A 24,333-nucleotide genomic window follows, 5' to 3' on the forward strand; every position below is an offset into this window, starting at 1 on the left:
CAGAGAAACTTCACTTGTTCAGTGGTCCTGAGGCGAACAAACACAAGGTGGAAGGAGAAGCAGAGAAGGGGTGCATGATAGACAGACAGTGGAGGTTGGTTGGGTAGATGGGAGGGAGGGAGGGGGTACAGCGGTGGCACGGAGAGCATTTTGGGAATGAAGGATGAAAGAGAGAGAGAGAAGGACGAGTGAGTAGAGGTGTTCTGCTCAGCATTAGAGATGGAGTTAGGTTTCTAGGGGGCTGGCTAGAGGGCTGAGGGTTTGGCAGCGGGCGACTGACCCAAACATTAGGATGCCAGTGACTTCGCAAAAGGCAAAAAGAGATCCAGTAACTGCAGCACCATCTAAAACTAGTTTAAACTAGTGTGAAAACCACAAAGGAAGGCTTGATATCACATACTGTAGGATAACGACAAGGACGACAATTTCATGTTTTTCTTCTTGCTAGGACAAAACACATTTCTGGATACAGAATTACCCTGAAGAAGGCTACACTAGTGGTGGAACACAACGCATGCTTTGGATTGACGTGCTGAAATGCCAAGCTGTGGGTGTAGCAGACTTACTTGATGATCCTGTCCTTGCTTTTCTTTGGAGGCTGGCGCGTTTTCTTCTCCTCCTCTAGGGGGCGATCCAGCTTTGGTTTCACTGCTTCCTCTGCTGGCCTCTCAGGGGTATCCTGAGAAGTTGGGTTTTCACTGCCCAGGGCTTTAGATGGCTTAAAGGGTTCAGCTGAGTCGTCAAAGTTCTGAGGATCAAAGCTGTAGGATCCTTTAGGAAGAACTGGGGAACTGCTCATTTTGCAACCACCAGCCCCAAAGGGGTTAAAATTAGGGTCATCCCACTGGTTTGGGTCATAGTTATAAGTTGACTTGGGAATTGGAACGTCATCCAAACTTAAGGAGGCACCTGGCACGGAAAGCAGTTCAGAAGCGGTTTCTGAAACTGGCTCTGCTACCGGTTCAGCTACGACTGGTTCGGGTGTCGGCGTCGGGGCAGGTGCAGTCGTTGTTGCTTTGGCCTTTGGTTTCTTGGTGGCGAGCTTGCTGCCAGGCTTTTTACCCAGCCTCCTTGGCTGTGTTTTTGTTACCTCGCCTGCCTCGTCTAACCCAAACTCCATCTTCACAGGCTTGGGCTCTTTGACCTCCTCAACCTCCATTTTAGGTGAGGAACTAGTCCCACAAAGCGGTGGAGAAGAGCTACGTACAGGTAAAGGCTCCAGTTTGGGAAAGGAGCTACTTACAGGTAGCGTCTCAAGTGTGGGGAGGGCATCGGCTGCAAAAGCTGGGGGGGAGTTCTGTATCTTGGAGCCTCCAGTGGCGAACGGGTTAAAGCTGTCGTCAAACTGGTCCGGGTCGAAGTTGTAGCTAGCCTTAGGGATTGTGATGATGTCAATGTCCCCGTCCCCCTGTGTGGTAGCATCGCTCAGGGCTCCCTTTATCTTCAGGGAAGGAGGCTTGGTTTTAGTGGTTTTAGGGATTTTAGTGAGTTTGGCCTGCGGTTCAGAGATGGTCTCAATGGGGTGTCCATTACAAACTGGCTCTGTGCTGCTGGACAGTGGCCTCTCTTCCTCGGGTTGACCTAGGTCCAGAGAAGTAGCCAGTGGCTTCTCCTCAGGTAGGCCTAAGTCCATAGAGGTAGCATTTGGCCTCTCATCGGGTAGACCTAAGTTCAGAGCAGGACTGGTCATTGCTTCTCCATTGGCATGTGCTGGTGGGTCTGCTGTGGAGGGTTGAACCTCGGTAGTGTCTTTGTTGGGAAGCATTTGGGGCCCTTTTTTAGGGTCCATGGGGGCCTCCTCCTTAGGGTCCACGGCGGCCTCCTCCTCAGGAGCCAAGGGGGGCTCAGCCTGGCCCATGTTCTGGTTAAAGAGGCTATGAACTGGATCCCCGGCTAGGCCAGACACCATCAGCTGTTCATCCTCCTCCTCCAGGGTATCTGGTGAAAGTAGGAGAGAGGATACAAAAAGTCGACTCAAAAACCAGTAGTAGCTGCCAGAAAATGTAGTTTTTGAAACGTAGCCACAAATGCAAAAGACGACGATCAAAAATGTAATTTGGAGTGTGATGTAATTTCAACAGAAAAGCCTTCTCAAGGCAGGTTGCAACAAATATTAAGAGATGATAATATTCCTTGGTTGCTACCAATCTCACAGTAACATAAAGTTGCATCTATTTCCATGGTTACGCTTTTTTTAAAGGCCTAATAACATAACAATACATTTGCTTGTACTAGGAAACTGTAATAAGGGAATATGGAAAAGCCTTAACAGGTCAGATTGAGAGTGTATGTCTTGAGGGAGCTGTTGCTGTTGTTGATTTTGCAACACTGCCCAGAGGAATGTACAAATGTTTCCTGATGGCCGTCATCGTCACAGTTTTCATGCAACAGTCTGTTGCTAAGAGACAGGGGGCAGCAAAGGCCCTAGTTTATTTATATTCAGTGGAGTGGAAGAATTAATATGCTACAGTGTTTAATGCAGTGTTGATTCTCTTATTCAAAATATTTAGAGCTAATCATCACTAAGCAAAGTCAAATCTTTCCATCAGTATGTTTACATACATGTGAATGGGTGTGGTGTGTGTGTGTGTGTGGACAGAGAGAACAAGAGAGGGCCGCAGAGAGGGGTACAGTATATAGGATCTTGATTTGAGCCAGTTTTCTACAGTAGGAAAATAATCCTGCAGCAACAGGAAATGTGAATTATTATGTGTATTGTAAATAATGGACATTATTGAAGGGGTTGATACATTTTTCATAAGGCAAAATTAAGTCTGAAAAGTGGAAAATGAAATGAAGATCCTACATCTGTAGAGCTTGGACAGAGCAGATCTGATTAACTGCTCTATAGTCAGTTCATCAAAGTTCAGATCCCTGTACCCAGAAATTCAAGGTTAAGTTATTGAAGTGGAGATAGTGAACATGGCTATATTGCTATATTATCAAGAGAGAACACCTATTTCTGATAAGCAGTTTTTCTGTAGTGTCATCACTTTTCAGTCTCTATTATGCCATTATTACGTTCGGTCCTGATACTGTAATAATACTAAGACTAACTCTCACTGGACAGAAGTACTTTTGTACTCATTTGATACAAATACTCATAGTATAAAGGAAAATGCAGTTATATATTTCATAATATACGTTATACTTATTGTCGGCACTAGGGTTTTTAGTTCAACCCTAAAACAATATAGCAGTCGCTTCTTTTCCTGCAGTAGCCAAATGCAGCACTAAGGACCTAAAGTAGAACAAGACTAGACAGTAGGGCAAGACAATACATTCCCCAAGTTAAGAGTGGTTATATAAGCTCTCTCACCAGGTCTGAACACTGGCAATCAACTTTCTCTTATTTATGACCAAACAAAAGCTGGTTTTAATCGGTAAGGCAGTGGGTTATGGCATGAATTTTGACGGCTTATCCAGTCGTGATGCACACTGCCCGTATGTGCATGGAACAACAGTAGCCTAATGTGCTTTTGGTGCCTGTATACTTTGTATTTAGAAACATAAAAAAACGAATGAATGCGATCTGATTTGTAAGATGGTTCCGGTATGTTCATAAAACACAGGCCTATTGGATCTTTGTCCTGCTACTGTGAAAAGTTTGGATGTGTGTAAAACCCTCCATAGTCTGCCCTGTTTTAATATTAGATGCCCACAGGGAGAAATGATGGTGCTTGTAAGTTGTATGTTTGGCCTGTCCATGCTCAGCCATAATGCAATTTACAGTAGGCCTAGCCCCTATATCAGAGCGAATGCTTGTGCATTCATCAAAACCCAGTCCTTTCGCAAGTGCGCCGATGATTATGATAGGGAAAATGGCAGAAATATTCCTGACACAACCCTGCTTAGATTAGCCGTTATGTTAGGTTGTTAAAATAGAGCCCATACTGTTTTTAGTTTGAAAGAAAATGTCCTGCAATTTTTAGCATTTTGCCATTGGGCGGAGAGAACATTTAGCAATTTTATAACTCATTTCATGCAATTTTACTTGTTTTGCCATGGGGCGGAGAAAAATGTGCAGTTTACAACTAACCACATTCTTAAATTGCACCACATTTTTAAATTGCACCACTCCTGGGAGGAGTGTGGGATTTATAGATGTATAGACATTATTTCTGTCTATAAACCCTACAACATTCTTTTACTTGACTTATTGCCAGAGATAGTTAAGTATTCAGAGAGTAGGACAAACAACAAGGTTATTTTTGTGTACACTACTAAACGTCTCTAAAAGTACCTGCAGCTTCATCCTAGCCTGTTGCCAAGTCTGTTTGTGCTGTCTTGCCAACTCATATGGTCTTTATTGGCAAGACAGCACAAACAGATCTGGGACCATTAGCAAAGCAGCACAAACAAATCCTGGAACAGGCTACCTTCATGCTGCCAAGAACAGTCCCTTAAAAACGGGCCAGTGAGCTAGAGTTCAATCTTCTCCACAGCTGGCTGCGTGAGGAAGAGGAGGAGTGAGGAAACATCAGGAGAATGTTTGTGGTTGTGGAATGGAACTGAAGACAACTCCCTCGGTGCGTGTTGCCAGCGAATGCAGCTTTCTCAGACTCCGCGGCTCACGAACGGCACTTTCACTACCCCAGGCCTGAGCAAACAAAGATAGCCTGGACACATGCGCTATGCTATGTGCTATGCAATCCCACTCAAAGCAGTTTGAGACCCCTTTCTTTTACAGTCCCATATCAAAACACAGTGGAGTGAACCGAAACAAAGCTCTCAGAGACGAAGAAATACTTATTAAAAGTAACTTTGACAGAGTGAAAAGCAGCACGGCTGTCCAACTAAACTACGCCTCCTCAAATACTTCCAAACCAGCCTGAAATCCAACGGGTATGTGGTTGCATTGCATGCACTCTGAGTTTTGAGACCATCTAAATTATCGCCAACATATACTGGACATCATACAATAACAGGGTTTGAAATGAAGTGTTTCAAGTATATTCAAGTAGGTTTTTGGAGTGGCCCACCTCAGATTGACCTGAATGGCAAATATACAGTGCCTTGCGAAAGTATTCGGCCCCCTTGAACTTTGCGACCTTTTGCCACATTTCAGGCTTCAAACATAAAGATATAAAACTGTATTTTTTTGTGAAGAATCAACAACAAGTGGGACACAATCATGAAGTGGAACGACATTTATTGGATATTTCAAACTTTTTTAACAAATCAAAAACTGAAAAATTGGGCGTGCAAAATTATTCAGCCCCCTTAAGTTAATACTTTGTAGCGCCACCTTTTGCTGCGATTACAGCTGTAAGTCGCTTGGGGTATGTCTCTATCAGTTTTGCACATCGAGAGACTGAATTTTTTTCCCATTCCTCCTTGCAAAACAGCTCGAGCTCAGTGAGGTTGGATGGAGAGCATTTGTGAACAGCAGTTTTCAGTTCTTTCCACAGATTCTCGATTGGATTCAGGTCTGGACTTTGACTTGGCCATTCTAACACCTGGATATGTTTATTTTTGAACCATTCCATTGTAGATTTTGCTTTATGTTTTGGATCATTGTCTTGTTGGAAGACAAATCTCCGTCCCAGTCTCAGGTCTTTTGCAGACTCCATCAGGTTTTCTTCCAGAATGGTCCTGTATTTGGCTCCATCCATCTTCCCATCAATTTTAACCATCTTCCCTGTCCCTGCTGAAGAAAAGCAGGCCCAAACCATGATGCTGCCACCACCATGTTTGACAGTGGGGATGGTGTGTTCAGCTGTGTTGCTTTTACGCCAAAAAGTTCAATTTTGGTTTCATCTGACCAGAGCACCTTCTTCCACATGTTTTGGTGTGTCTCCCAGGTGGCTTGTGGCAAACTTTAAACAACACTTTTTATGGATTTCTTTAAGAAATGACTTTCTTCTTGCCACTCTTCCATAAAGGCCAGATTTGTGCAATATACGACTGATTGTTGTCCTATGGACAGAGTCTCCCACCTCAGCTGTAGATCTCGGCAGTTCATCCAGAGTGATCATGGGCCTCTTGGCTGCATCTCTGATCAGTCTTCTCCTTGTATGAGCTGAAAGTTTAGAGGGACGGCCAGGTCTTGGTAGATTTGCAGTGGTCTGATACTCCTTCCATTTCAATATTATCGCTTGCACAGTGCTCCTTGGGATGTTTAAAGCTTGGGAAATCTTTTCGTATCCAAATCCAGCTTTAAACTTCTTCACAACAGTATCTCGGACCTGCCTGGTGTGTTCCTTGTTCTTCATGATGCTCTCTGCGCTTTTAACGGATCTCTGAGACTATCACAGTGCAGGTGCAATTATACTGAGACTTGATTACACACAGGTGGATTGTATTTATCATTATTAGTCATTTAGGTCAACATTGGATCATTCAGAGATCCTCACTGAATTTCTGGAGAGAGTTTGCTGCACTGCAAGTAAAGGGGCTGAATAATTTTGCACGCCCAATTTTTCAGTTTTTGATTTGTTAAAAAAGTTTGAAATATCCAATAAATGTCGTTCCACTTCATAATTGTGTCCCACTTGTTGTTGATTCTTCACAAAAAAATACAGTTTTATATCTTTATGTTTGAAGCCTGAAATGTGGCAAAAGGTCGCAAAGTTCAAGGGGGCCGAATACTTTCGCAAGGCACTGTAAGTCCTGTATTCAGCCGATGACTTCCCACTGGGCACAGATGTCAATTCACAGTCTATTCTGCGTTGGTTCAAGGTAAAGTGATTGAAATTATGTGGAAACAACGTTGATTCAACCAGTGTGTGCCCAGTGGGTTCTCTCTCACAACTAGCGTTAATTGTTGGTGTGAATCAGGTAATTGTGTAGTTTAATATCAAGCTTTAAGTGCTGTGTAACTTTAATGGTCTTTGTGAATGTCTAACAGTCAGAGTGGCGAGAGAAGTACGGTAGGCAAACAAAGCACATCTGTCTTCAATTACAGCGGCAAGCTACACTTCCCTCCGTTTGGCCACATGTCAGACGGAACAGAGTTAAAATAGCTTTACAGTAGGTGCAGTTTAATCTAATGCAGTAGCAGTCCTTTGAGAGCAAATGCAATCTGTAGTTTCAGTTGAGAAAACATTATTGATCGACATCAAAAGGTCTGAAGGACTAACCTACTTGACTCCACCAAACACTGTATTTTGTTTAATGAAAACAGCATATTGAAAACCACATCTGAGGTGACTGTTAAAAGTTGAAGAACCATGATAGCGCGCGCGCACACACACACGGTTCCCCACAGGAAGTGCAAGACAGAGAGACCAAATCTCTCTTGTTGCCATGGAAACTCCAAAGGAAGCCAGCCAGCTAATGCATTCTCTACACGTTAGTGTCAGTCAGTGGTGTGTGGGTGTGGGAGTGAACTGAAGAGGTGGTTGGGGTGTGTGATAGGCCATGCCATGTACTGTAGATGTTGTGAGGGACTATTTTGTGCTATAATATCCCAACAATATCCCTTACTGTGAAGCTGCTCTGTGTGGTATGTCATTATGATATAGTTGTATGATGTCATGTTGTTGTTTTTGTTGCTGACTCACATGCCCAAAGTAATTGCCCTTCGGGGATAGATAACATTCATTCATTTTAATTTTGTTGTTGAACTTAATGAAATACGTGCAAGTGATTTTCAGCATGTTTTGTGCCTACTTCTCTCTTTCTGTCCTTGTGTGTTGAAGGCAAGCAGCAGTGCTCTCACCTGCTCTGTCAGTGGCGAGGTTCTCCAGCTCTCCTGGGACACTGAGTGGAGCGTGGACAGGACTCTGAGCCTCTGGGGTCGCAAAGTGGCCCTCTGAGTCCGAACTGGAAGAGAGAAACAGATAAAGAGAGAGGTAGATGAGTTTGGTCATACCACTAGAATATCTGGAAATACAAACTATTGTGAAAATATCATTCTCATATGTGTACTAGTGTAGATGTTCTAGTATGTGTACTAGTGTAGAGGTTCTAGTATGTGTACTAGTGCAGATGTTCTAGTGTAGATGTACTAGTGCAGATGTTCTAGTATGTGTACTAGTGCAGATGTTCTAGTGTGTGTACTAGTGCAGATGTTCTAGTGTGTGTACTAGTACAGATGTTCTAGTATGTGTACTAGTGCAGATGTTCTAGTATGTGTTCTAGTATGTGTACTAGTGCAGATGTTCTAGTATGTGTACTAGTGCAGATGTTCTAGTGTGTGTACTAGTGCAGATGTTCTAGTATGTGTACTAGTGCAGATGTTCTAGTATGTGTACTAGTGTAGATGTACTAGTGCAGATGTTCTACTTGCACATTCATCTTCTGCACATCTACCATTCCAGTGTTTAATTGCTATATTGTAATTACTTCACCACCATGGCCTATTTATTGCCTTTACCTCCCTTATCTCACCTCATTTGCACATGCTGTATATATATTTTTTCTACTGTATTATTGACTGTATGTTTGTTTACTCCATGTGTAACTCTGTGTTGTTGTATGTGTCGAACTGCTTTGCTTTATCTTGGCCAGGTCACAGTTGCAAATGAGAACTTGTTCTCAACTAACCTACCTGGTTAAATAAAGGTGAAAAAAAGGTGTACTAGTGCAGATGTTCTAGTATGTGTACTAGTGTAGATGTTCTAGTATGTGTACTAGTGTAGATGTTCTAGTATGTGTACTAGTGTAGATGTTCTAGTATGTGTACTAGTGCAGATGTTCTAGTATGTGTACTAGTGTAGATGTTCTAGTATGTGTACTAGTGTAGATGTTCTAGTATGTGTACTAGTGTAGATGTTCTAGTATGTGTACTAGTGTAATGTTCTAGTATGTGTACTAGTGCAGATGTTCTAGTATGTGTACTAGTGTAGATGTTCTAGTATGTGTACTAGTGCAGCTGTTCTAGTATGTGTACTAGTGTAGATGTTCTAGTATGTGTATATGTTCTAGTATGTGTACTAGTGCAGATGTTCTAGTATGTGTAGATGTTCTAGTATGTGTACTAGTGCAGCTGTTCTAGTATGTGTACTAGTGTAGATGTTATCGTATGTGTACTAGTGTAGATGTTCTAGTATGTGTACTAGTGCAGATGTTCTAGTATGTGTACTAGTGCAGATGTTATAGTATGTGTACTAGTGCAGATGTTCTAGTATGTGTACTAGTGTAGATGTTCTAGTATGTGTACTAGTGCAGCTGTTCTAGTATGTGTACTAGTGTAGATGTTCTAGTATGTGTACTAATGTAGATGTTCTAGTATGTGTACTAGTGCAGATGTTCTAGTATGTGTACTAGTGCAGATGTTCTAGTATGTGTACTAGTGCAGATGTTCTAGTATGTGTACTAGTGTAGATGTTCTAGTATGTGTACTAGTGTAGATGTTCTAGTATGTGTACTAGTGTAGATGTTCTAGTATGTGTACTAGTGTAGATGTTCTAGTGTGTGTACTAGTGCAGATGTTCTAGTATGTGTACTAGTGCAGATGTTCTAGTATGTGTACTAGTGCAGATGTTCTAGTATGTGTACTCATTCAATGCAATGTGTTTGCATACCTGTCATGTGCAAAACCAGTTGGCTACAACTGATAAACAACCCACAGTAGTATCTGTGAGATCCAATGTTGTGCTATAGGTATAGCAATTAAACACGGCTATAAAAACATATATATTGCACGATCATCTCTCTCCATCGGTATCACAAAGTTGTGAGTGATAACACAATCATCAAAGGCAGGATAGTGTTTTGCCCCAACAAGGAACAGGAGACAGAGGGCACATTGTGTGCTATACATCACTTGTTGTACCTGTCTGCGGTGCTGGGGAATAACAAAGTACCTGAGGCATTGTGAAATACTTCCAACAAACGTCACACACGCACACATTAACTCTCTCTCTCTCTCTCTGCTCATTCCCCCTTTATGCTTTGATCACACCGACAGCGTCATTGCATTTTGGTACGCCAGAAGTACATTTATTTCCAATGAAACGCTGTGTCTTCCTTGCAGCATCGTGTTGCAGAGGCAGTTGCAGTGTGTTCGTTGTGGTGCATACGTTGGATTTATCGAACGTATGTGTCAAACTGTAGGCGTCATTACAGAAATGTAGCAGAAGGTGAATGTTGAACTTTTGTTACACACATATCCAGATGATGCTGCGTACCATTTTGCGCCAGGGCACTGTCGGTGTGATTGAAACGACTCACAAACCCCACAGGTGGAAAGGCAAAGCAGGTGCCACTCTCCCCCTCCTTCCCCCATATGACACCCCCTCTCCCCCTCCTTCCCCCATATGACACCCCCTCCTCCCTCCTTCCCCCATATGACACCCCCTCTCCCCCTCCTTCCCCAATATGACACCCCCTCACCCCATCCTTCCCCCATATGATGCCCCCTCTCCCCCTCCAGCTGCATTGTGGGTCTCACTTGGAATGCTTCAATGCTCCAATGTAGCCAACAAACACACTCGCCTGCACCCTTGAGATCCATCCTCCTCCTCTTCCTCTCGCTTCCCTCCAAGGGGCAGCTGTCCATCCTCCTCCTTCACCCCCTGGCCCTCCTCCTCTTCACTGTCCTCTCCCTCCCCTGCTCCCCGGACTGCCGTCCACGTCCACTTGGCCCAAGACACGGGCGACAGCCAAGACATCCTCCTTGGCACTGTTTTCGGCTTCCTCCCTTGGTCTGAATAGCGTAGACACTATCTTCTTGTGTTGTGTCTAGATAGACAAAATCCGTTCTGTAGTGTCTGAATAGACCCTATCTGTTTGAGTTGTCTTCAATGGTTAACCAGTTGTTTCTATCTTCTTCTCTCCCTCTTAAAGATGGCAAAATAAACCACCAGTTGTTCTTCACATCTTAATGTTAGTCAGTTTCCCCTGAAGGCGTTCCTTCCACTCGGCTGTTGATGTTCTGTTTGGCAACCTTTTCTCAGAGGCTTCCAGTGCTCTCGTCTTCTCTTGCTCCGTCTCACCCTCTCTCTTACTGTCTGTCACGCTCCCTCTCTCTCTGCCTCTGTGGCAGTCAGAATACCACAGCAATGATCAGCTGGCTTCCAGAGTGCTGCCTAGCTCGCACTCTCACTCTCCCCCATGCTGTCTACATCAGGGCCAGTCCACTGTGAAAGAACATGGGGGGAGAAAGGAAGCTTGCGTCTTCAAAAGATTGCTGTGCTCCCTGGGCCAGTGAGTGTGGCGGCCCCTGTGGTGACAGAGTGGTAGCTCCCAGTCAGGCAGCTGTTCCACTCATGCAAAAACCAGAAGAGGGAAAACGAACTGGGGCTGAGGAGAGTCTGGTGTTGCAGAGTGGTGGAGTCGGTGGAGCTTCACGTTTTACAGCGCAGAGGGTTTTGGAATGTAGTCTCCCAAGCTCCCCTCCCTCAGGCTGTTTAACCGTTAACCGTTTCCCTCCTCCTCCGACCCGACAAGGCGGCAACAGCCAGCCATGCATGACTGGACCAGACCGGGGAAACCTGTTCTTTCTCATAGCCCCCAGTTCCTCCCTGGTTCACGGACTCAATGGCCCCTTGCCACTCTCTGGCTCATTGTCCCAATAGTCATCGATTCTCTTCTTTTCCTCATTTCCTTAGGATGCTATTTTCCTTTCCTAATTTCCCTAGGAAATGTTCCTGTCCTTCATGAACGCTGACATGAAAAGGTCTTCATTGGCAAAATAAATCGGTCGAATTCTGACCCTATCTTTTCTTAGCCTAGCGGTAATGAGCGTTGGGCCAGTAACCAAAATGTCGCTGGTTCGAATCCACGAGCCGGCAATGTGCAAAAATGTGCCATTCTGCCCTTGAGCAAGGTAGTGAACAACAACTGTTCCCTAGGAGCCGATGACGTGGACGTTGATTAAGGCAGCCCCCCCCGCATCTCTCTGATTCAGAGGGGTTGGGTTAAATGAGGAAGACACATTTCGGTTGAATGCATTTAGTTCTGCAACTGACTAGGTATCCTCTTTCCCTTCCCTTCCCTCAAGCCGATCAATTGTCACCAAGAAAAGGAGACGAAGCCATTTTAAATGATTGGGACACAACCTCACGGATACCACTGATGGCTGCTTGAAATAATAGAAGAGCCTGGGGATGCTAGCTGTTTGTTCCCCTCCAGTGATTTATAGAGAGGGTGAAGGCTCTCTCTAGTTGAGGTTTTTGCCGTCTGGTTTGAAGACGTGCTTGAGAAAGGGAGTTCCAACTTCTAACTCAGAATAAAACAATTGATAATATATATCATTCTATTGTGTTTTCCTACATTGGAGAGTTATTGGTGATTCTATCAATGTTGTATTTCTGATCAGTTTTCCAGGTATTTTCCATTGTGTTTAAAGACTAATAAGCCTTAGCAAACTCTCAAGTGTTTGTTGTCTGAAATACCCGTCATGACAACATGCTGTCTCCTACCGACTACTACTGCAGTGAGGAAATGAGGCGAGGGGGGTGTAAGAACAGTTCAACCCAAAAAGCAGGAAAAGGTCAAATTGATCCAGAGAGAGGTGTGACACATGGTGACCCAAGTTTGTACAGCATTCAGATACATTTACCGCTCACGGTCACCAGAGATCCACATTATCGTCTAATCTACACCAATCAATGAGATTCAGTCAAAAATGCCCAACTGAACAGTCTGTCCAAAGTGTTGAACTAAATTTAGCGATAAAGCATATACATATTAGCATACCTCTAATCATACTATTCCATCAATAACGTTCATCCGCATCAAAGCAAAAATAATTGAGGTTACCCGCATACATACACGTCACACATGGCCACTTCACTGCTTTATTACGAAACATCAGAAACGGATCGTTTGATTGAAATGCTAAGGCTGTGCTTGTTCATTCTAGTATAAAGACGACAGCCATACACATCAATGAAAATGGTGAGGCGATGGTCTGCGGGGCACATGGGCCCCGTTCCAAACAGGATGCTACCCAGTCTTGTAAGGTATGCTGCTGTTACCTGCTTGTCCACTACTGCTGCTCAGGAGGATCTGAGACTGACGTTCTGTTATATAACCCGACGAGAGCTACATAGACATGCTTCCTATTTCAAACACACACCGAAAGTTATGAAGCTGAGGAAAACAGAAACCACATGCCACTGAAATGAGCAGTTACGAAATCATGTCTCACTTTAAACAAACAATATCTGTTGAGGCTTAAGGAAGCTGTCGTAAAGCTTTCATAAAGCCTGTAGAATAACTAAGGGGTGCTAGGACTGCTGACAGTGGCAATTAGATTAGAGATTAGAAAACTTTTGTTGTCCATTTAAGTTTACACTAAATGGAAAATTGTATTTGGTGTTCTGGCTCACATTAAAAGGAATTGAAGTAGTAATCTGAAGATTGCTGCTGGTGTCTGTTCCCAGCTACCATCTATTGTTGTGCCCTTGAGCAAAGCACTTCATCCCATTGTTGGGAAAGACAGATGATACACTTGGAGACAAAGTACTAGTCTAATATATTCAAGAAACCTGTTTAAAAAAACACAAATTTCTAGTGTGTGTGTGTAGTGTGTGTGTGTGTGTGTGTGAGTGTGTTTGTTGTGTATCTAATTGGCTGAAGGGTGTTTCCAGTGGAGCAGACCAGACCCTAGCTATTAAAGCTCCAGACAGGTTCCACCCAGCCTGCAGCCACTGGCCTGGCTTCATCTGTTAGATCCCTTTGTTGCTGTTGGGGAGACCGGGGAATAAAGTTGGACCTTTCTATATGTGAGGAATTTCAACAAGCCAGTTTCAATGGGGGAGTGGCCTGACTACCGTCTGACTCCAGATGTATGGGTGAAAGGGATCCTCTCTGAGACAACAGTGAACCAAATACAGACAGACAGACAGACAGTGTAAAGAAGACAGCAAAGGAATATAACACATCCCCTAACACGTTCTCACTGTCTCACCAAGGCACGTCCTCACTGACCTCAGCAACATCTCACTTGTTTCTGCTTTTCTCATCACAGATGTCACCAACAAAAACCCATCTATGTTGAGTCTTGATGTCAGTCTTACTGAACATCCAATAACAACAACAACCTGGTATAGCAGGCCTTGCACAACAGCCCAGCCTGCTAACAACGTGTCTCTAGTCAGCCCAGATGGGAGGAACATTAACAAGCGTTCAGAAGTATTAGTCCTCTTTGGCTGCATGCCCTCATGTGCTACTTCCTTTGTCCTCTTTTACCAAACAGGTCGGAACGAAGATTGAGATGTCCGTTAGTTAGGGAGGTGAATACATCTGCAACACAGATAACACTTGTTCGTTAACACATACACACAGGCATGTTTGGGAGACGCCCAACTCTCTCTTTCTCTGATCTTGCCACCCACTCAAACAGGTTCACTCACTCTTTCATTTACACACACAAACCGTGCTTGCATTCGTAGTGGGGTTTTGTATTAGGCAGCCCCTCTGTCTGCCCTCACTGGTGCTATTTCTGTCTCCAGGCAGAGGGAAGGTCTGTTATGTAAGGCAGGGCCCTTATTTCCTACTTCTCCACTGCAGTCACAGTCATGTCCTCCCCTTTACTAAGTCTTTTTTTTCTCTCCTAACTTCTCATGATGGGAACTTTGTAGCTGCTTGGTGTGATTCACGGTATTCATAAGGGGATGTGACCTCTCTCTGTCTCTGAGAGCGAGTGAGAACAAGAGAGGGAGAGAGAGAGGGAGAGAGAGGATAATAATACGTAACACATTTTATATGTATTTTATTAGTTTATACCAGCACCTGCCGGCTGTTGTAAGCCCCTATTTTGCATAGGCATATGAGGAAGTGACTCTATTTTGAGCGCAGTGATAATGATCATTATTCTTTTCTCCCACAGCACATGCTGCACCTGTCCAAAACCTGGCAGGAAAAATCACCACCCACTGCACAACACAGGCCTCAGAACACAACATCTTATAACAGTTATCTCAGGTGTCTGTAACAAAACATTTGCCTACTTGTTTTCTTTTCTTCATATATTGTTAGAGAGTTGTAAAAGATGGGTGAAATGTAGGTCGTTTTTCTAGTCTACACAGTTTGAGGAAGTGGAGGAGACCACATCCGCCTACAGACATGACTATGTGTGTGTTGACATCTAAACTGCTATCCAATCATGACTTGAGGCAGACCAACCACCTTTCCTGTTTACGCCTCCGTCTGTTCTATCAGCCATGTGTCTACCTAGTATGTAAGGTTACATTTAGCCTGGTCCCAGATCTGTTTCTGCCGTCTTGCCAACTCAAAATCAAATCAAATTTGATTTGCCACGCGCACCGAATACAGCTGTTTGTACCATGTTGTGTTGCTACCATGCTGTGTTGTCATGTGTTGCTGCCTTGCTCTGTTGTTGTGTGTTTTGTCCTATATTTACAATGTTATTTAAAATATATATATTATTTAATCCCAGCCAAAAGCAGGACTTTTGCCTTTTGGTAGGCCGCCATTGTAAATAAGAATTTGTTCTTAACTGACTTGCCTAGTTAAATAAAGGTTAAATAAAATTAAAAACTGGTGTAGACTTTACCGTGAAATGCTGCTAGGGTCATTGTCACACCAGCACAAACTGATCTGGGACCAGCCATGCTATGGGCCCTGGTGGTCAAAAGTAGTGAACTACAGGTATATAGGGAATGGGGTGCCATTTTGGATGAAACCTAAATACGATAAGCCTTGTACAGTCTCCCCATGGAAAATCACCTTCATGTGATGAGAGAGCCATCTGGTGGCAGAAACTGTTCCGATTCTGCTCCAGTGGCCTCTACCCCAATTCTGTGGCTGACCTGAATTGCATTTCTGTTTACCTCTTTAATAATACACAGCTATATGGAATCATATCTATGATACTGTATGTGAATGTGGTAAATCATACAACAGTCTCAAATAAGGTTGTGTTTGGTGTCACGCTGTCGTACTTCACTAGTCTTGTGATGTATTCACTCAGCTATTTGGAACAAAATTGAGAACGGAGGTGGTTATCAAGTGTTGCACTTGAGAAATACATTTGCTAAATCACCACAGTGAGTCCTATAAGAATCAGGCCGTGGGTGTGCTAGTATGGATATTGGAACATAGCCAAGGTCTTGAGCACCTGTATGCAGTGTGACTGGTGTTATCCCAGCCAGACCTGCCCAATCCAGGACACTGTATGTGGCAAATGCTGAGAGGACAAAGTCCTATCTGATGTGACAGCACACACAGATACTTCCTGTCTGATGTGACCCATGTTTGCAATGCTTTTATAGTGGGAGCCTTTGCATTTTTTTTTACCTGAGTAAACACCAGGGAATCAAATGATAGGCATATCCTGTTTTAGAAGGATAGTTCAGCTCACCCAGGATAACATCTGACTTGTTGTGTAAATTGGGTGAACTATCCATGTAGTAAAGCCTTTTAGATGATACAGCAATAAGTCACCACGGCTTGAGTTTAGTAAAGTATTAGTGGCTATCTTTATGTATTGGTGATGGGTCAAAAAAATCGATACAGTTACATATCGCAAGATTATTTTTGGCAGATATTATATCAATATTTGACTCGATTTGTAAAACAATATTATACTCTACATTTTATTATTTTTGTTGCTACTGTAGTTAGCGTTAGCTAGCGCTAGTCGGCTGTACCTGATGCTGTACCCGATGCTTTCAGCACTTTTATTTCCCAGACTGACCTAAACTCGTTGTCTCATGCTCTCTCTTGTCTCTCTAAAGCAGATATATAGCGAGCAATCTGTTTGGAACATCAAGTCGCAATAGAATCGCAGTATCGAATCGCAATACGATATAGAATCGTGAGGATCGTGAGAATGGCAATACATACCACATCTGCACCTAAGCATAGTGATAATATCGTATCGTGAGGTCTCTGGCAGTTCCCAGCCCTGCAACAGTATTTATAAGATTGACCGTAGAAAGTGGAAGAACCTGACACACAGCAGGAACATAAGGTCCCCTGTGGCAGAAGATTCAGAAGGAAAGGTCCACCTTTTCTCAATGTTCCCCCCGCTTCAGAGCCTGGATTAGATCAGCTACCGGGTTTACAGGACTGTCTATAGTAGAAGTTCTGTTGATACACAAATTACTTATTTTAATCAAGAGTGATCGACTCTAAACTTCCAACTGCCACATTGATCACATGCAATTAGCTGAGCACCTTATGGATTCAACACTGTGATCGGATATGGATCTATCTAACCTAGTCAATCAGTAACAGCTTACCACAATATTGATCTATGGTAGCCCACTGAACTAAAGCTTTGGGAGCCAACACAACTCTTCGGGTCTCAGGCAAGGTTTATTCATAAAACGAGCAAGGTTCCCAAACACCTCCATTACACAAACAGTAATGCAGCATGTGTTTATCTTCTAGTGTGAGGTACAGTTTACTGTATTGGTAAAAGCACGAGGGTCAAATGCATCCATTACGTTCGCTGTCTCATCTACTATTGAGACAGCATAGCCATAGAAATAGAATTACAGTACATTGACATTGACACTATTCTATTAATTCTATTTCTGTGGGTATAACCTGCAGGGGGCAGAGTAGTCCCCTTTAAGAGAGACAACTCCTTAAGGGGGGGGGGGACGGACGGACGGACTAGAGGAAACCCGGGAGCTACTTCACACAGGGAGATCAATCAGTCGTACAGCTAAATGTTCCTTTCGTCAACAAAACATGACGAGACAACTGAGGGTCTCTGTTTCAATCAACAACCGTAAAATGACAAATCTCAGTTCTTGGAGATGAGTACATGCACACACACACAAACAAACAAACAAACAAACAAACAAACACAAACAGGCAAGGATTTACTAGAGGGTACAGTAGACATACATGCTTGACACTGTACATTTCCAGGCTGTTTGAAGCCTTATCATTGAGTGAGTGAGGTTGTGTGAATATTTGCATGTGTGTGAAAGAGCTTGTCTGAACAGACCATTCGTTCACACTAGTATTAAACACATGGAGGTGACAACTCACTGCATACACTGACTGTTTGATTATAGTTTATGCTTATAATACACAGTATAACTCTTATAATACACAGTGTAACTCTTATAATACACAGTATAACTTGTATAATAAACAGTATAACTCGTATAATACACAGCATAACTCCTAAATTACACAGCATAACTCTTATATTAGACAGCATAACTCCTATATTACACATCATAACTCCTATATTACACAGCATAACAAGCAACTGATCTCCATCCATTTCCCACAGCTACCTTGTCATTATATGTATCAATCGATTTGAATAATAAGACACATAACTAGCAAAGACTGTATCGTTACGTTACACTATCAATCTGTAAAATATAGCATAGTGATGATATTGTTATACTGTAATAGTTTAAATGTAGACATTGATTAGCTAAAGTCTCCCGACACTTTGAACAAAGAATATACTATGTTTTAAGCTACTTCCTTTCTGGTCAACAAACACTGTGACAGGTCACAAATGCATCATAGACCATTCATAGCTTCTTCCCTTGTCAGGCCACAACAAAGTTGACAAACCAGAACATCCAAGTACACCGTCAATTCCGCCTACAAGACGACACAACCTCTGACAAACAATAGCTCCTGAAACATTCAGCATGAATATCATTGACCCAATAGCTAATCTAAAATAGTCCACTCCACAACTGAGTGAGGCCATTTTGACACGCCTCTGTAGAAGTACTGTTATTAGACAGTTGTCAAACTTCCATTGCTGTTACTGTAAGTACAGGTATTAGAGAACAGTTACTTCACTCACATGTTACTTGTCTTCCTCTTGGTTGAGTTTGCTGCCCCTCCAGTCTTCTTCTGTTGGGACTGAGAGCCCCCCATGTTGACAGCAGCTTTCTTTACCCCTCTAAGGGAACTGGGTCTTTACCTGTCTGTCTGTAAGTCTATACAAGTGCGTGCTCCTTTTAAGTGTGCACGTGTGTGTGTGTGGGTGTGGGTCATCCCAGGTCAAGTTAGCCAGCGTACTGTCCCATCCGTGTTTCTCTCACTACTGCTGCAGTGAATGACGCTGCAATGTCCATCTGAAACAGCCCTGATATCCTGCCAGGCTCTCTCTTCTGGCCCAAGCCTCCTCCCTCCCACAGACTTATTGCTCCCTCATTCCCTCCCTTTACTTCTTTCTTTTTCTCCCTGTCCCCTCCTCCTTCACCTCACGCACACACACACACGCACACGTGCAAACACCAGGGAACAGACTGTGGTAAACATTCGACTGGGAGTTATTGCACACTATACTAAATCCAGGTGGGGACAATCAAGGAAGGAGGCTGGAAGGTACAGTACGTAAACAAGGTCAAGTTTCTTCGTCATAAAGTGATGTCATGTGGGTATAACCCAGGTTGCGTCCTAAATGGCGCCCCATTCCCTATACTATAGTGTACTACTACTACTATTGTGTCCTGTCCATATGGCTCTGTTCAAGATTAGAACACCATATTAAGGAATAGGGGTTCCATTTGGGCCCCAGATAGCAGGCACACAACAACTCATTAGAGCAAACAGGACTCTGCTTGATGTGACGACATGGTGTTACTTACTTCTGGTTCAACCTGTTGAGCAAGGATGGATGGTTCCATGTTTTGACTCAAATCTAAATGTCAACAGCAGTCCAGTCATTCAAAGCATTACAGTTAGGGAGTGAACGGAATTTATTACATGGAGAAAATCGGACTTCTCTGAAATGAAAATGGATGACCCTACCTTGAGAAAAACATACAAATATATTTGACCTAAACCCTCCCTGAACGCTTGCTACAATCGACCCATCCCCTATACAAAAAATAATCATTAGAAACCAAGTGGATAGCAGAGAATATGTATACTGTTTACCCTCACTTCCTGGACAGACCAGAGCCTTAGATATGCAGTTTTAGAAACTGTTCTCCGTCCTGTAAGCATTACATGGCAACGCAGACATTTTAATAGCACACAGGGCTGCAGGCCAGAAGGTTGTGGGTTCGTAGACCACCGTGGACAAGAGCAGGGGTGGAAAGATCTCCTTTATATTAAAAGCATTGCATGAATCTATCATTGTATTTGCAGGTCAATCGGGGAAAAAAAGCCTTTTATAAACATTTCATGCAATTGTACATATTAGCAGATTCTTTTTTAAATACCCCACAAATTACCAAAATTACAGGTTAAGAATGGACAGAGAGGCCTATCTTATTTCTCCAATGCTAAATCAGTGTGTATGGTTTGCAAATGAAATTGTCCCTGTTTGGAAATAATTAAATCTGAGACGTCATTATGAATCTGAGCATGGTACTTTCAAGAGTTAGGCCTACCTTTCCACTCCAGACAGAGAAGGCCTACCTTTCCACTCCAGACAGTAGGCCTACCTTTCCACCCCAGACAGAGAAGGCCTACCTTTTCCACTCCAGACAGTAGGCCTACCTTTCCACCTCAGACAGAGTAGGACTACCTTTCCACACCAGACAGAGTAGGCCTACCTTTCCACTCCAGGCAGAGAAGGCCTACCTTTCCACTCCAGACAGAGTAGGCCTACCTTTCCACTCAAGACAGAGTAGGCCTACCTTTCCACTCCAGACAGAGTAGGACTACCTTTCCACACCAGACAGAGTAGGCCTACCTTTCCACTCCAGACAGAGTAGGCCTACCTTTCCACTCCAGACAGAGTAGGCCTACATTTACCCTCCAGACATAGTAGGCCTACCTTTCCACTCCAGACAGAGTAGGCCTACCAATCCACTCCAGACAGAGTAGGCCTACCTTTCCACTCCAGACAGAGAAGGCCTACCTTTCCACTCCAGACAGACAAGGCCTACCTTTCCACTTCAGACAGAGAAGGCCTACCTTTCCACTCCAGACAGAGTAGGCCTACCTTTCCACTCCAGACAGAGAAGGCCTACCTTTCCACTTCAGACAGAGAAGGCCTACCTTTCCACTCCAGACAGAGAAGGCCTACCTTTCCACTCCAGGCAGAGAAGGCCTACCTTTCCACTTCAGACAGAGAAGGCCTACCTTTCCACTCCAGACAGTAGGCCTACCTTTCCACCCCAGACAGAGAAGGCCTACCTTTCCACTCCAGACAGAGTAGGCCTACCTTTCCACTCCAGACAGAGAAGGCCTACCTTTACACTCCAGACAGAGTAGGACTACCTTTCCACACCAGACAGAGTAGGCCTACCTTTCCACTCCAGACAGAGTAGGCCTACATTTCCACTCCAGACAGAGTAGGACTACCTTTCCACACCAGACAGAGTAGGCCTACCTTTCCACTCCAGACAGAGTAGGCCTACCTTTCCACTCCAGACAGAGTAGGCCTACCTTTCCACTCCAGACAGAGTAGGCCTACCTTTCCACTCCAGACAGAGTAGGCCTACCTTTCCACTCCAGACAGTAGGCCTACCTTTCCACCCCAGACAGAGTAGGCCTACCTTTCCACTCCAGACAGTAGGTCTACCTTTCCACCCCAGACAGAGTAGGCCTACCTTTCCACTCCAGACAGTAGGCCTACCTTTCCACCCCAGACAGTAGGCCTACCTTTCCACTCCAGACAGTAGGCCTACCTTTCCACCCCAGACAGAGTAGGCCTACCTTTCCACCCCAGACAGCTGGCTACTCTTCTTCCATGGATTAACCCAACGAGAGGTCACAAGTGTTTCACTGAAAGCTGTCTGTGTTTAAACATCTTCTACTGTGCAGAAAGTGAATAGCTTAATCAATTGATAGTGACAGAATTAGATTACCTCCCAAGCCAAGTCATGTTTTTGTCTCCTTGGCTATAGAAGGTTGTAGCTCAGCCTCTGAATGAAAAGAAAGGAAACAACGATATCCCCATATGCATCGGAGTGACATCTTATGTGGGTATTTTACAGCTTGTTTCTAGCATAAAGCATTGTGGACCAACGCGCTGTTATAGATCACTTTATATCATCAGATCTGTTTTATTTTCTTCGCAATCTTAAGCTAACAAGGGATAGGCCTGTGCTTTTAGACATTTTCTTAGGCCTAAGCCATACCGGCTCAATTTGAGTCTTGATTTTAACTTAACAGTCCTTCACTGACATGGAGCCAGGCTATTTCAAGACTACATGGTGGATGGAGGAATTGACCGACAAATCCGTGGATATAGCAGCCTATAGCCTAATGAAGACGATGAACTGAATTATACCTACTCAATTTTGCCTACTTGCAGAGCTAAGTGCAATTTTGCCTACTTCCATTTCCTATTGATTGTGCCGTGGCTACCGCTTCAAGTTTCAGCATCACAATGTAAGTTACTTGAATCTGGCTTATTGCGAGGTCAGTAACTCTGATGAATAGATCATGGGCAAGAAACATGTTGTTTTTAATAAAATCAATTGTAGCAAGCTATCAAAGTTGACCTCTGGTCCTCCTTCTCAACTTCACGCTCCCCTTCACAAACTGAAGAGAAAATAGGCCATAGGCTAGTCTGCGCACAAGGTCTAATCATTTAAAAGAAAATCGAAAGAAACCTTTGACTCTTCTCCTGAACTGCCACTGTAGCCCTACACAGCACAGCTATAGGTTAAGCAGCACACAAAAACGTTTTTGATCAGCAAGAGCAGAGCAGGCCGGGGCTCAGGGTTGGAATATCCAGTGCCGTGTGTAATGCAGCCTACTTTTATTTACAGTGCCTTGCGAAAGTATTCGGCCCCCTTGAACTTTGCGACCTTTTGCCACATTTCGGGCTTCAAACATAAAGATATAAAACTGTATTTTTTTGTGAAGAATCAACAACAAGTGGGACACAATCATGAAGTGGAACGACATTTATTGGATATTTCAAACTTTTTTAACAAATCAAAAACTGAAAAATTGGGCGTGCAAAATTACTCAGCCCCTTTACTTTCAGTGCAACAAACTCTCTCCAGAAGTTCAGTGAGGATCTCTGAATGATCCAATGTTGACCTAAATGACTAATGATGATAAATACAATCCATCTGTGTGTAATCAAGTCTCCGTATAAATGCACCTGCACTGTGATAATCTCAGAGGTCCGTTAAAAGCGCAGAGAGCATCATGAAGAACAAGGAACACACCAGGCAGGTCCGAGATACTGTTGTGAAGAAGTTTAAAGCCGGATTTGGATACAAAAAGATTTCCCAAGCTTTAAACATCCCAAGGAGCACTGTGGAAGCGATAATATTGAAATGGAAGGAGTATCAGACCACTGCAAATCTACCAAGACCTGGCCGTCCCTCTAAACTTTCAGCTCATACAAGGAGAAGACTGATCAGAGATGCAGCCAAGAGGCCCATGATCACTCTGGATGAACTGCAGAGATCTACAGCTGAGGTGGGAGACTCTGTCCATAGGACAACAATCAGTCGTATATTGCACAAATCTGGCCTTTATGGAAGAGTGGCAAGAAGAAAGCCATTTCTTAAAGATATCCATAAAAAGTGTTGTTTAAAGTTTGCCACAAGCCACCTGGGAGACACACCAAACATGTGGAAGAAGGTGCTCTGGTCAGATGAAACCAAAATTGAACTTTTTGGCAACAATGCAAAACGTTATGTTTGGCGTAAAAGCAACACAGCTGAACACACCATCCCCACTGTCAAACATGGTGGTGGCAGCATCATGGTTTGGGTCTGCTTTTCTTCAGCAGGGACAGGGAAGATGGTTAAAATTGATGGGAAGATGGATGGAGCCAAATACAGGACCATTCTGGAAGAAAACCTGATGGAGTCTGCAAAAGACCTGAGACTGGGACGGAGATTTGTCTTCCAACAAGACAATGATCCAAAACATAAAGCAAAATCTACAATGGAATGGTGTTAAAATGGCCAAGTCAAAGTCCAGACCTGAATCCAATCGAGAATCTGTGGAAAGAACTGAAAACTGCTGTTCACAAATGCTCTCCATCCAACCTCACTGAGCTCGAGCTGTTTTGCAAGGAGGAATGGGAAAACATTTCAGTCTCTCGTTGTGTAAAACTGATAGAGACTTACCCCAAGCGACTTACAGCTGTAATCGCAGCAAAAGGTGGCGCTACAAAGTATTAACTTAAGGGGGCTGAATAATTTTGCACGCCCAATTTTTCAGTTTTTGATTTGTTAAAAAAGTTTGAAATATCCAATAAATGTCGTTCCACTTCATGATTGTGTCCCACTTGTTGTTGATTCTTCACAAAAAAATACAGTTTTATATCTTTATGTTTGAAGCCTGAAATGTGGCAAAAGGTTGCAAAGTTCAAGGGGGCCGAATACTTTCGCAAGGCACTGTACACCATCCCAGCAGCTATCTTAGAAATGGAACCTTGCTTTGTGCTTCTCCCAGCATGCACTTCGTAGCCTATAGGCTATGGATCATTTGATTGTGACCACACTAAATAGCCTATAGTCGCCGATATATAGCCTAATAAGCAACTAATTCTAAAACACTGAGAAATATTGAAATGTCATCAATCACAAATGACATGACCCTCCCCTGGAC

At 43.5% G+C, this 24,333-nt stretch overlaps 1 protein-coding gene across 4 annotated transcripts in view; it reads right to left on the minus strand.

The window, feature by feature from the left end:
* Window positions 1-24,333, minus strand: part of LOC110494118 (transforming acidic coiled-coil-containing protein 1) — a 40,986-nt gene that overhangs the window by 10,201 nt on the left and 6,452 nt on the right. For 2 of the 4 annotated variants that reach the window (XM_036950218.2, XM_090205529.1), the window contains 2 exons: window positions 7,664-7,767; window positions 567-1,938 (listed from right to left, as the gene is read on the minus strand). In XM_036950218.2, the coding sequence (XP_036806113.1) occupies window positions 567-1,909 (1,343 nt within the window). In that variant the 5' untranslated portion in view covers window positions 1,910-1,938; window positions 7,664-7,767. Of the gene's footprint in view, window positions 1-566; window positions 1,939-7,663; window positions 7,768-10,383; window positions 11,790-18,652; window positions 21,477-24,333 lie in introns of those variants that run through there. The other 2 variants (XM_036950216.2, XM_036950215.2) reach the window with 2 other exon arrangements.

The sequence above is a fragment of the Oncorhynchus mykiss genome, chromosome 17 (assembly GCF_057628025.1).
Source record: "Oncorhynchus mykiss isolate SJ-2025 chromosome 17, ASM5762802v1, whole genome shotgun sequence".
In the NCBI taxonomy this organism is placed as follows: Eukaryota; Metazoa; Chordata; class Actinopteri; order Salmoniformes; family Salmonidae; genus Oncorhynchus; species Oncorhynchus mykiss.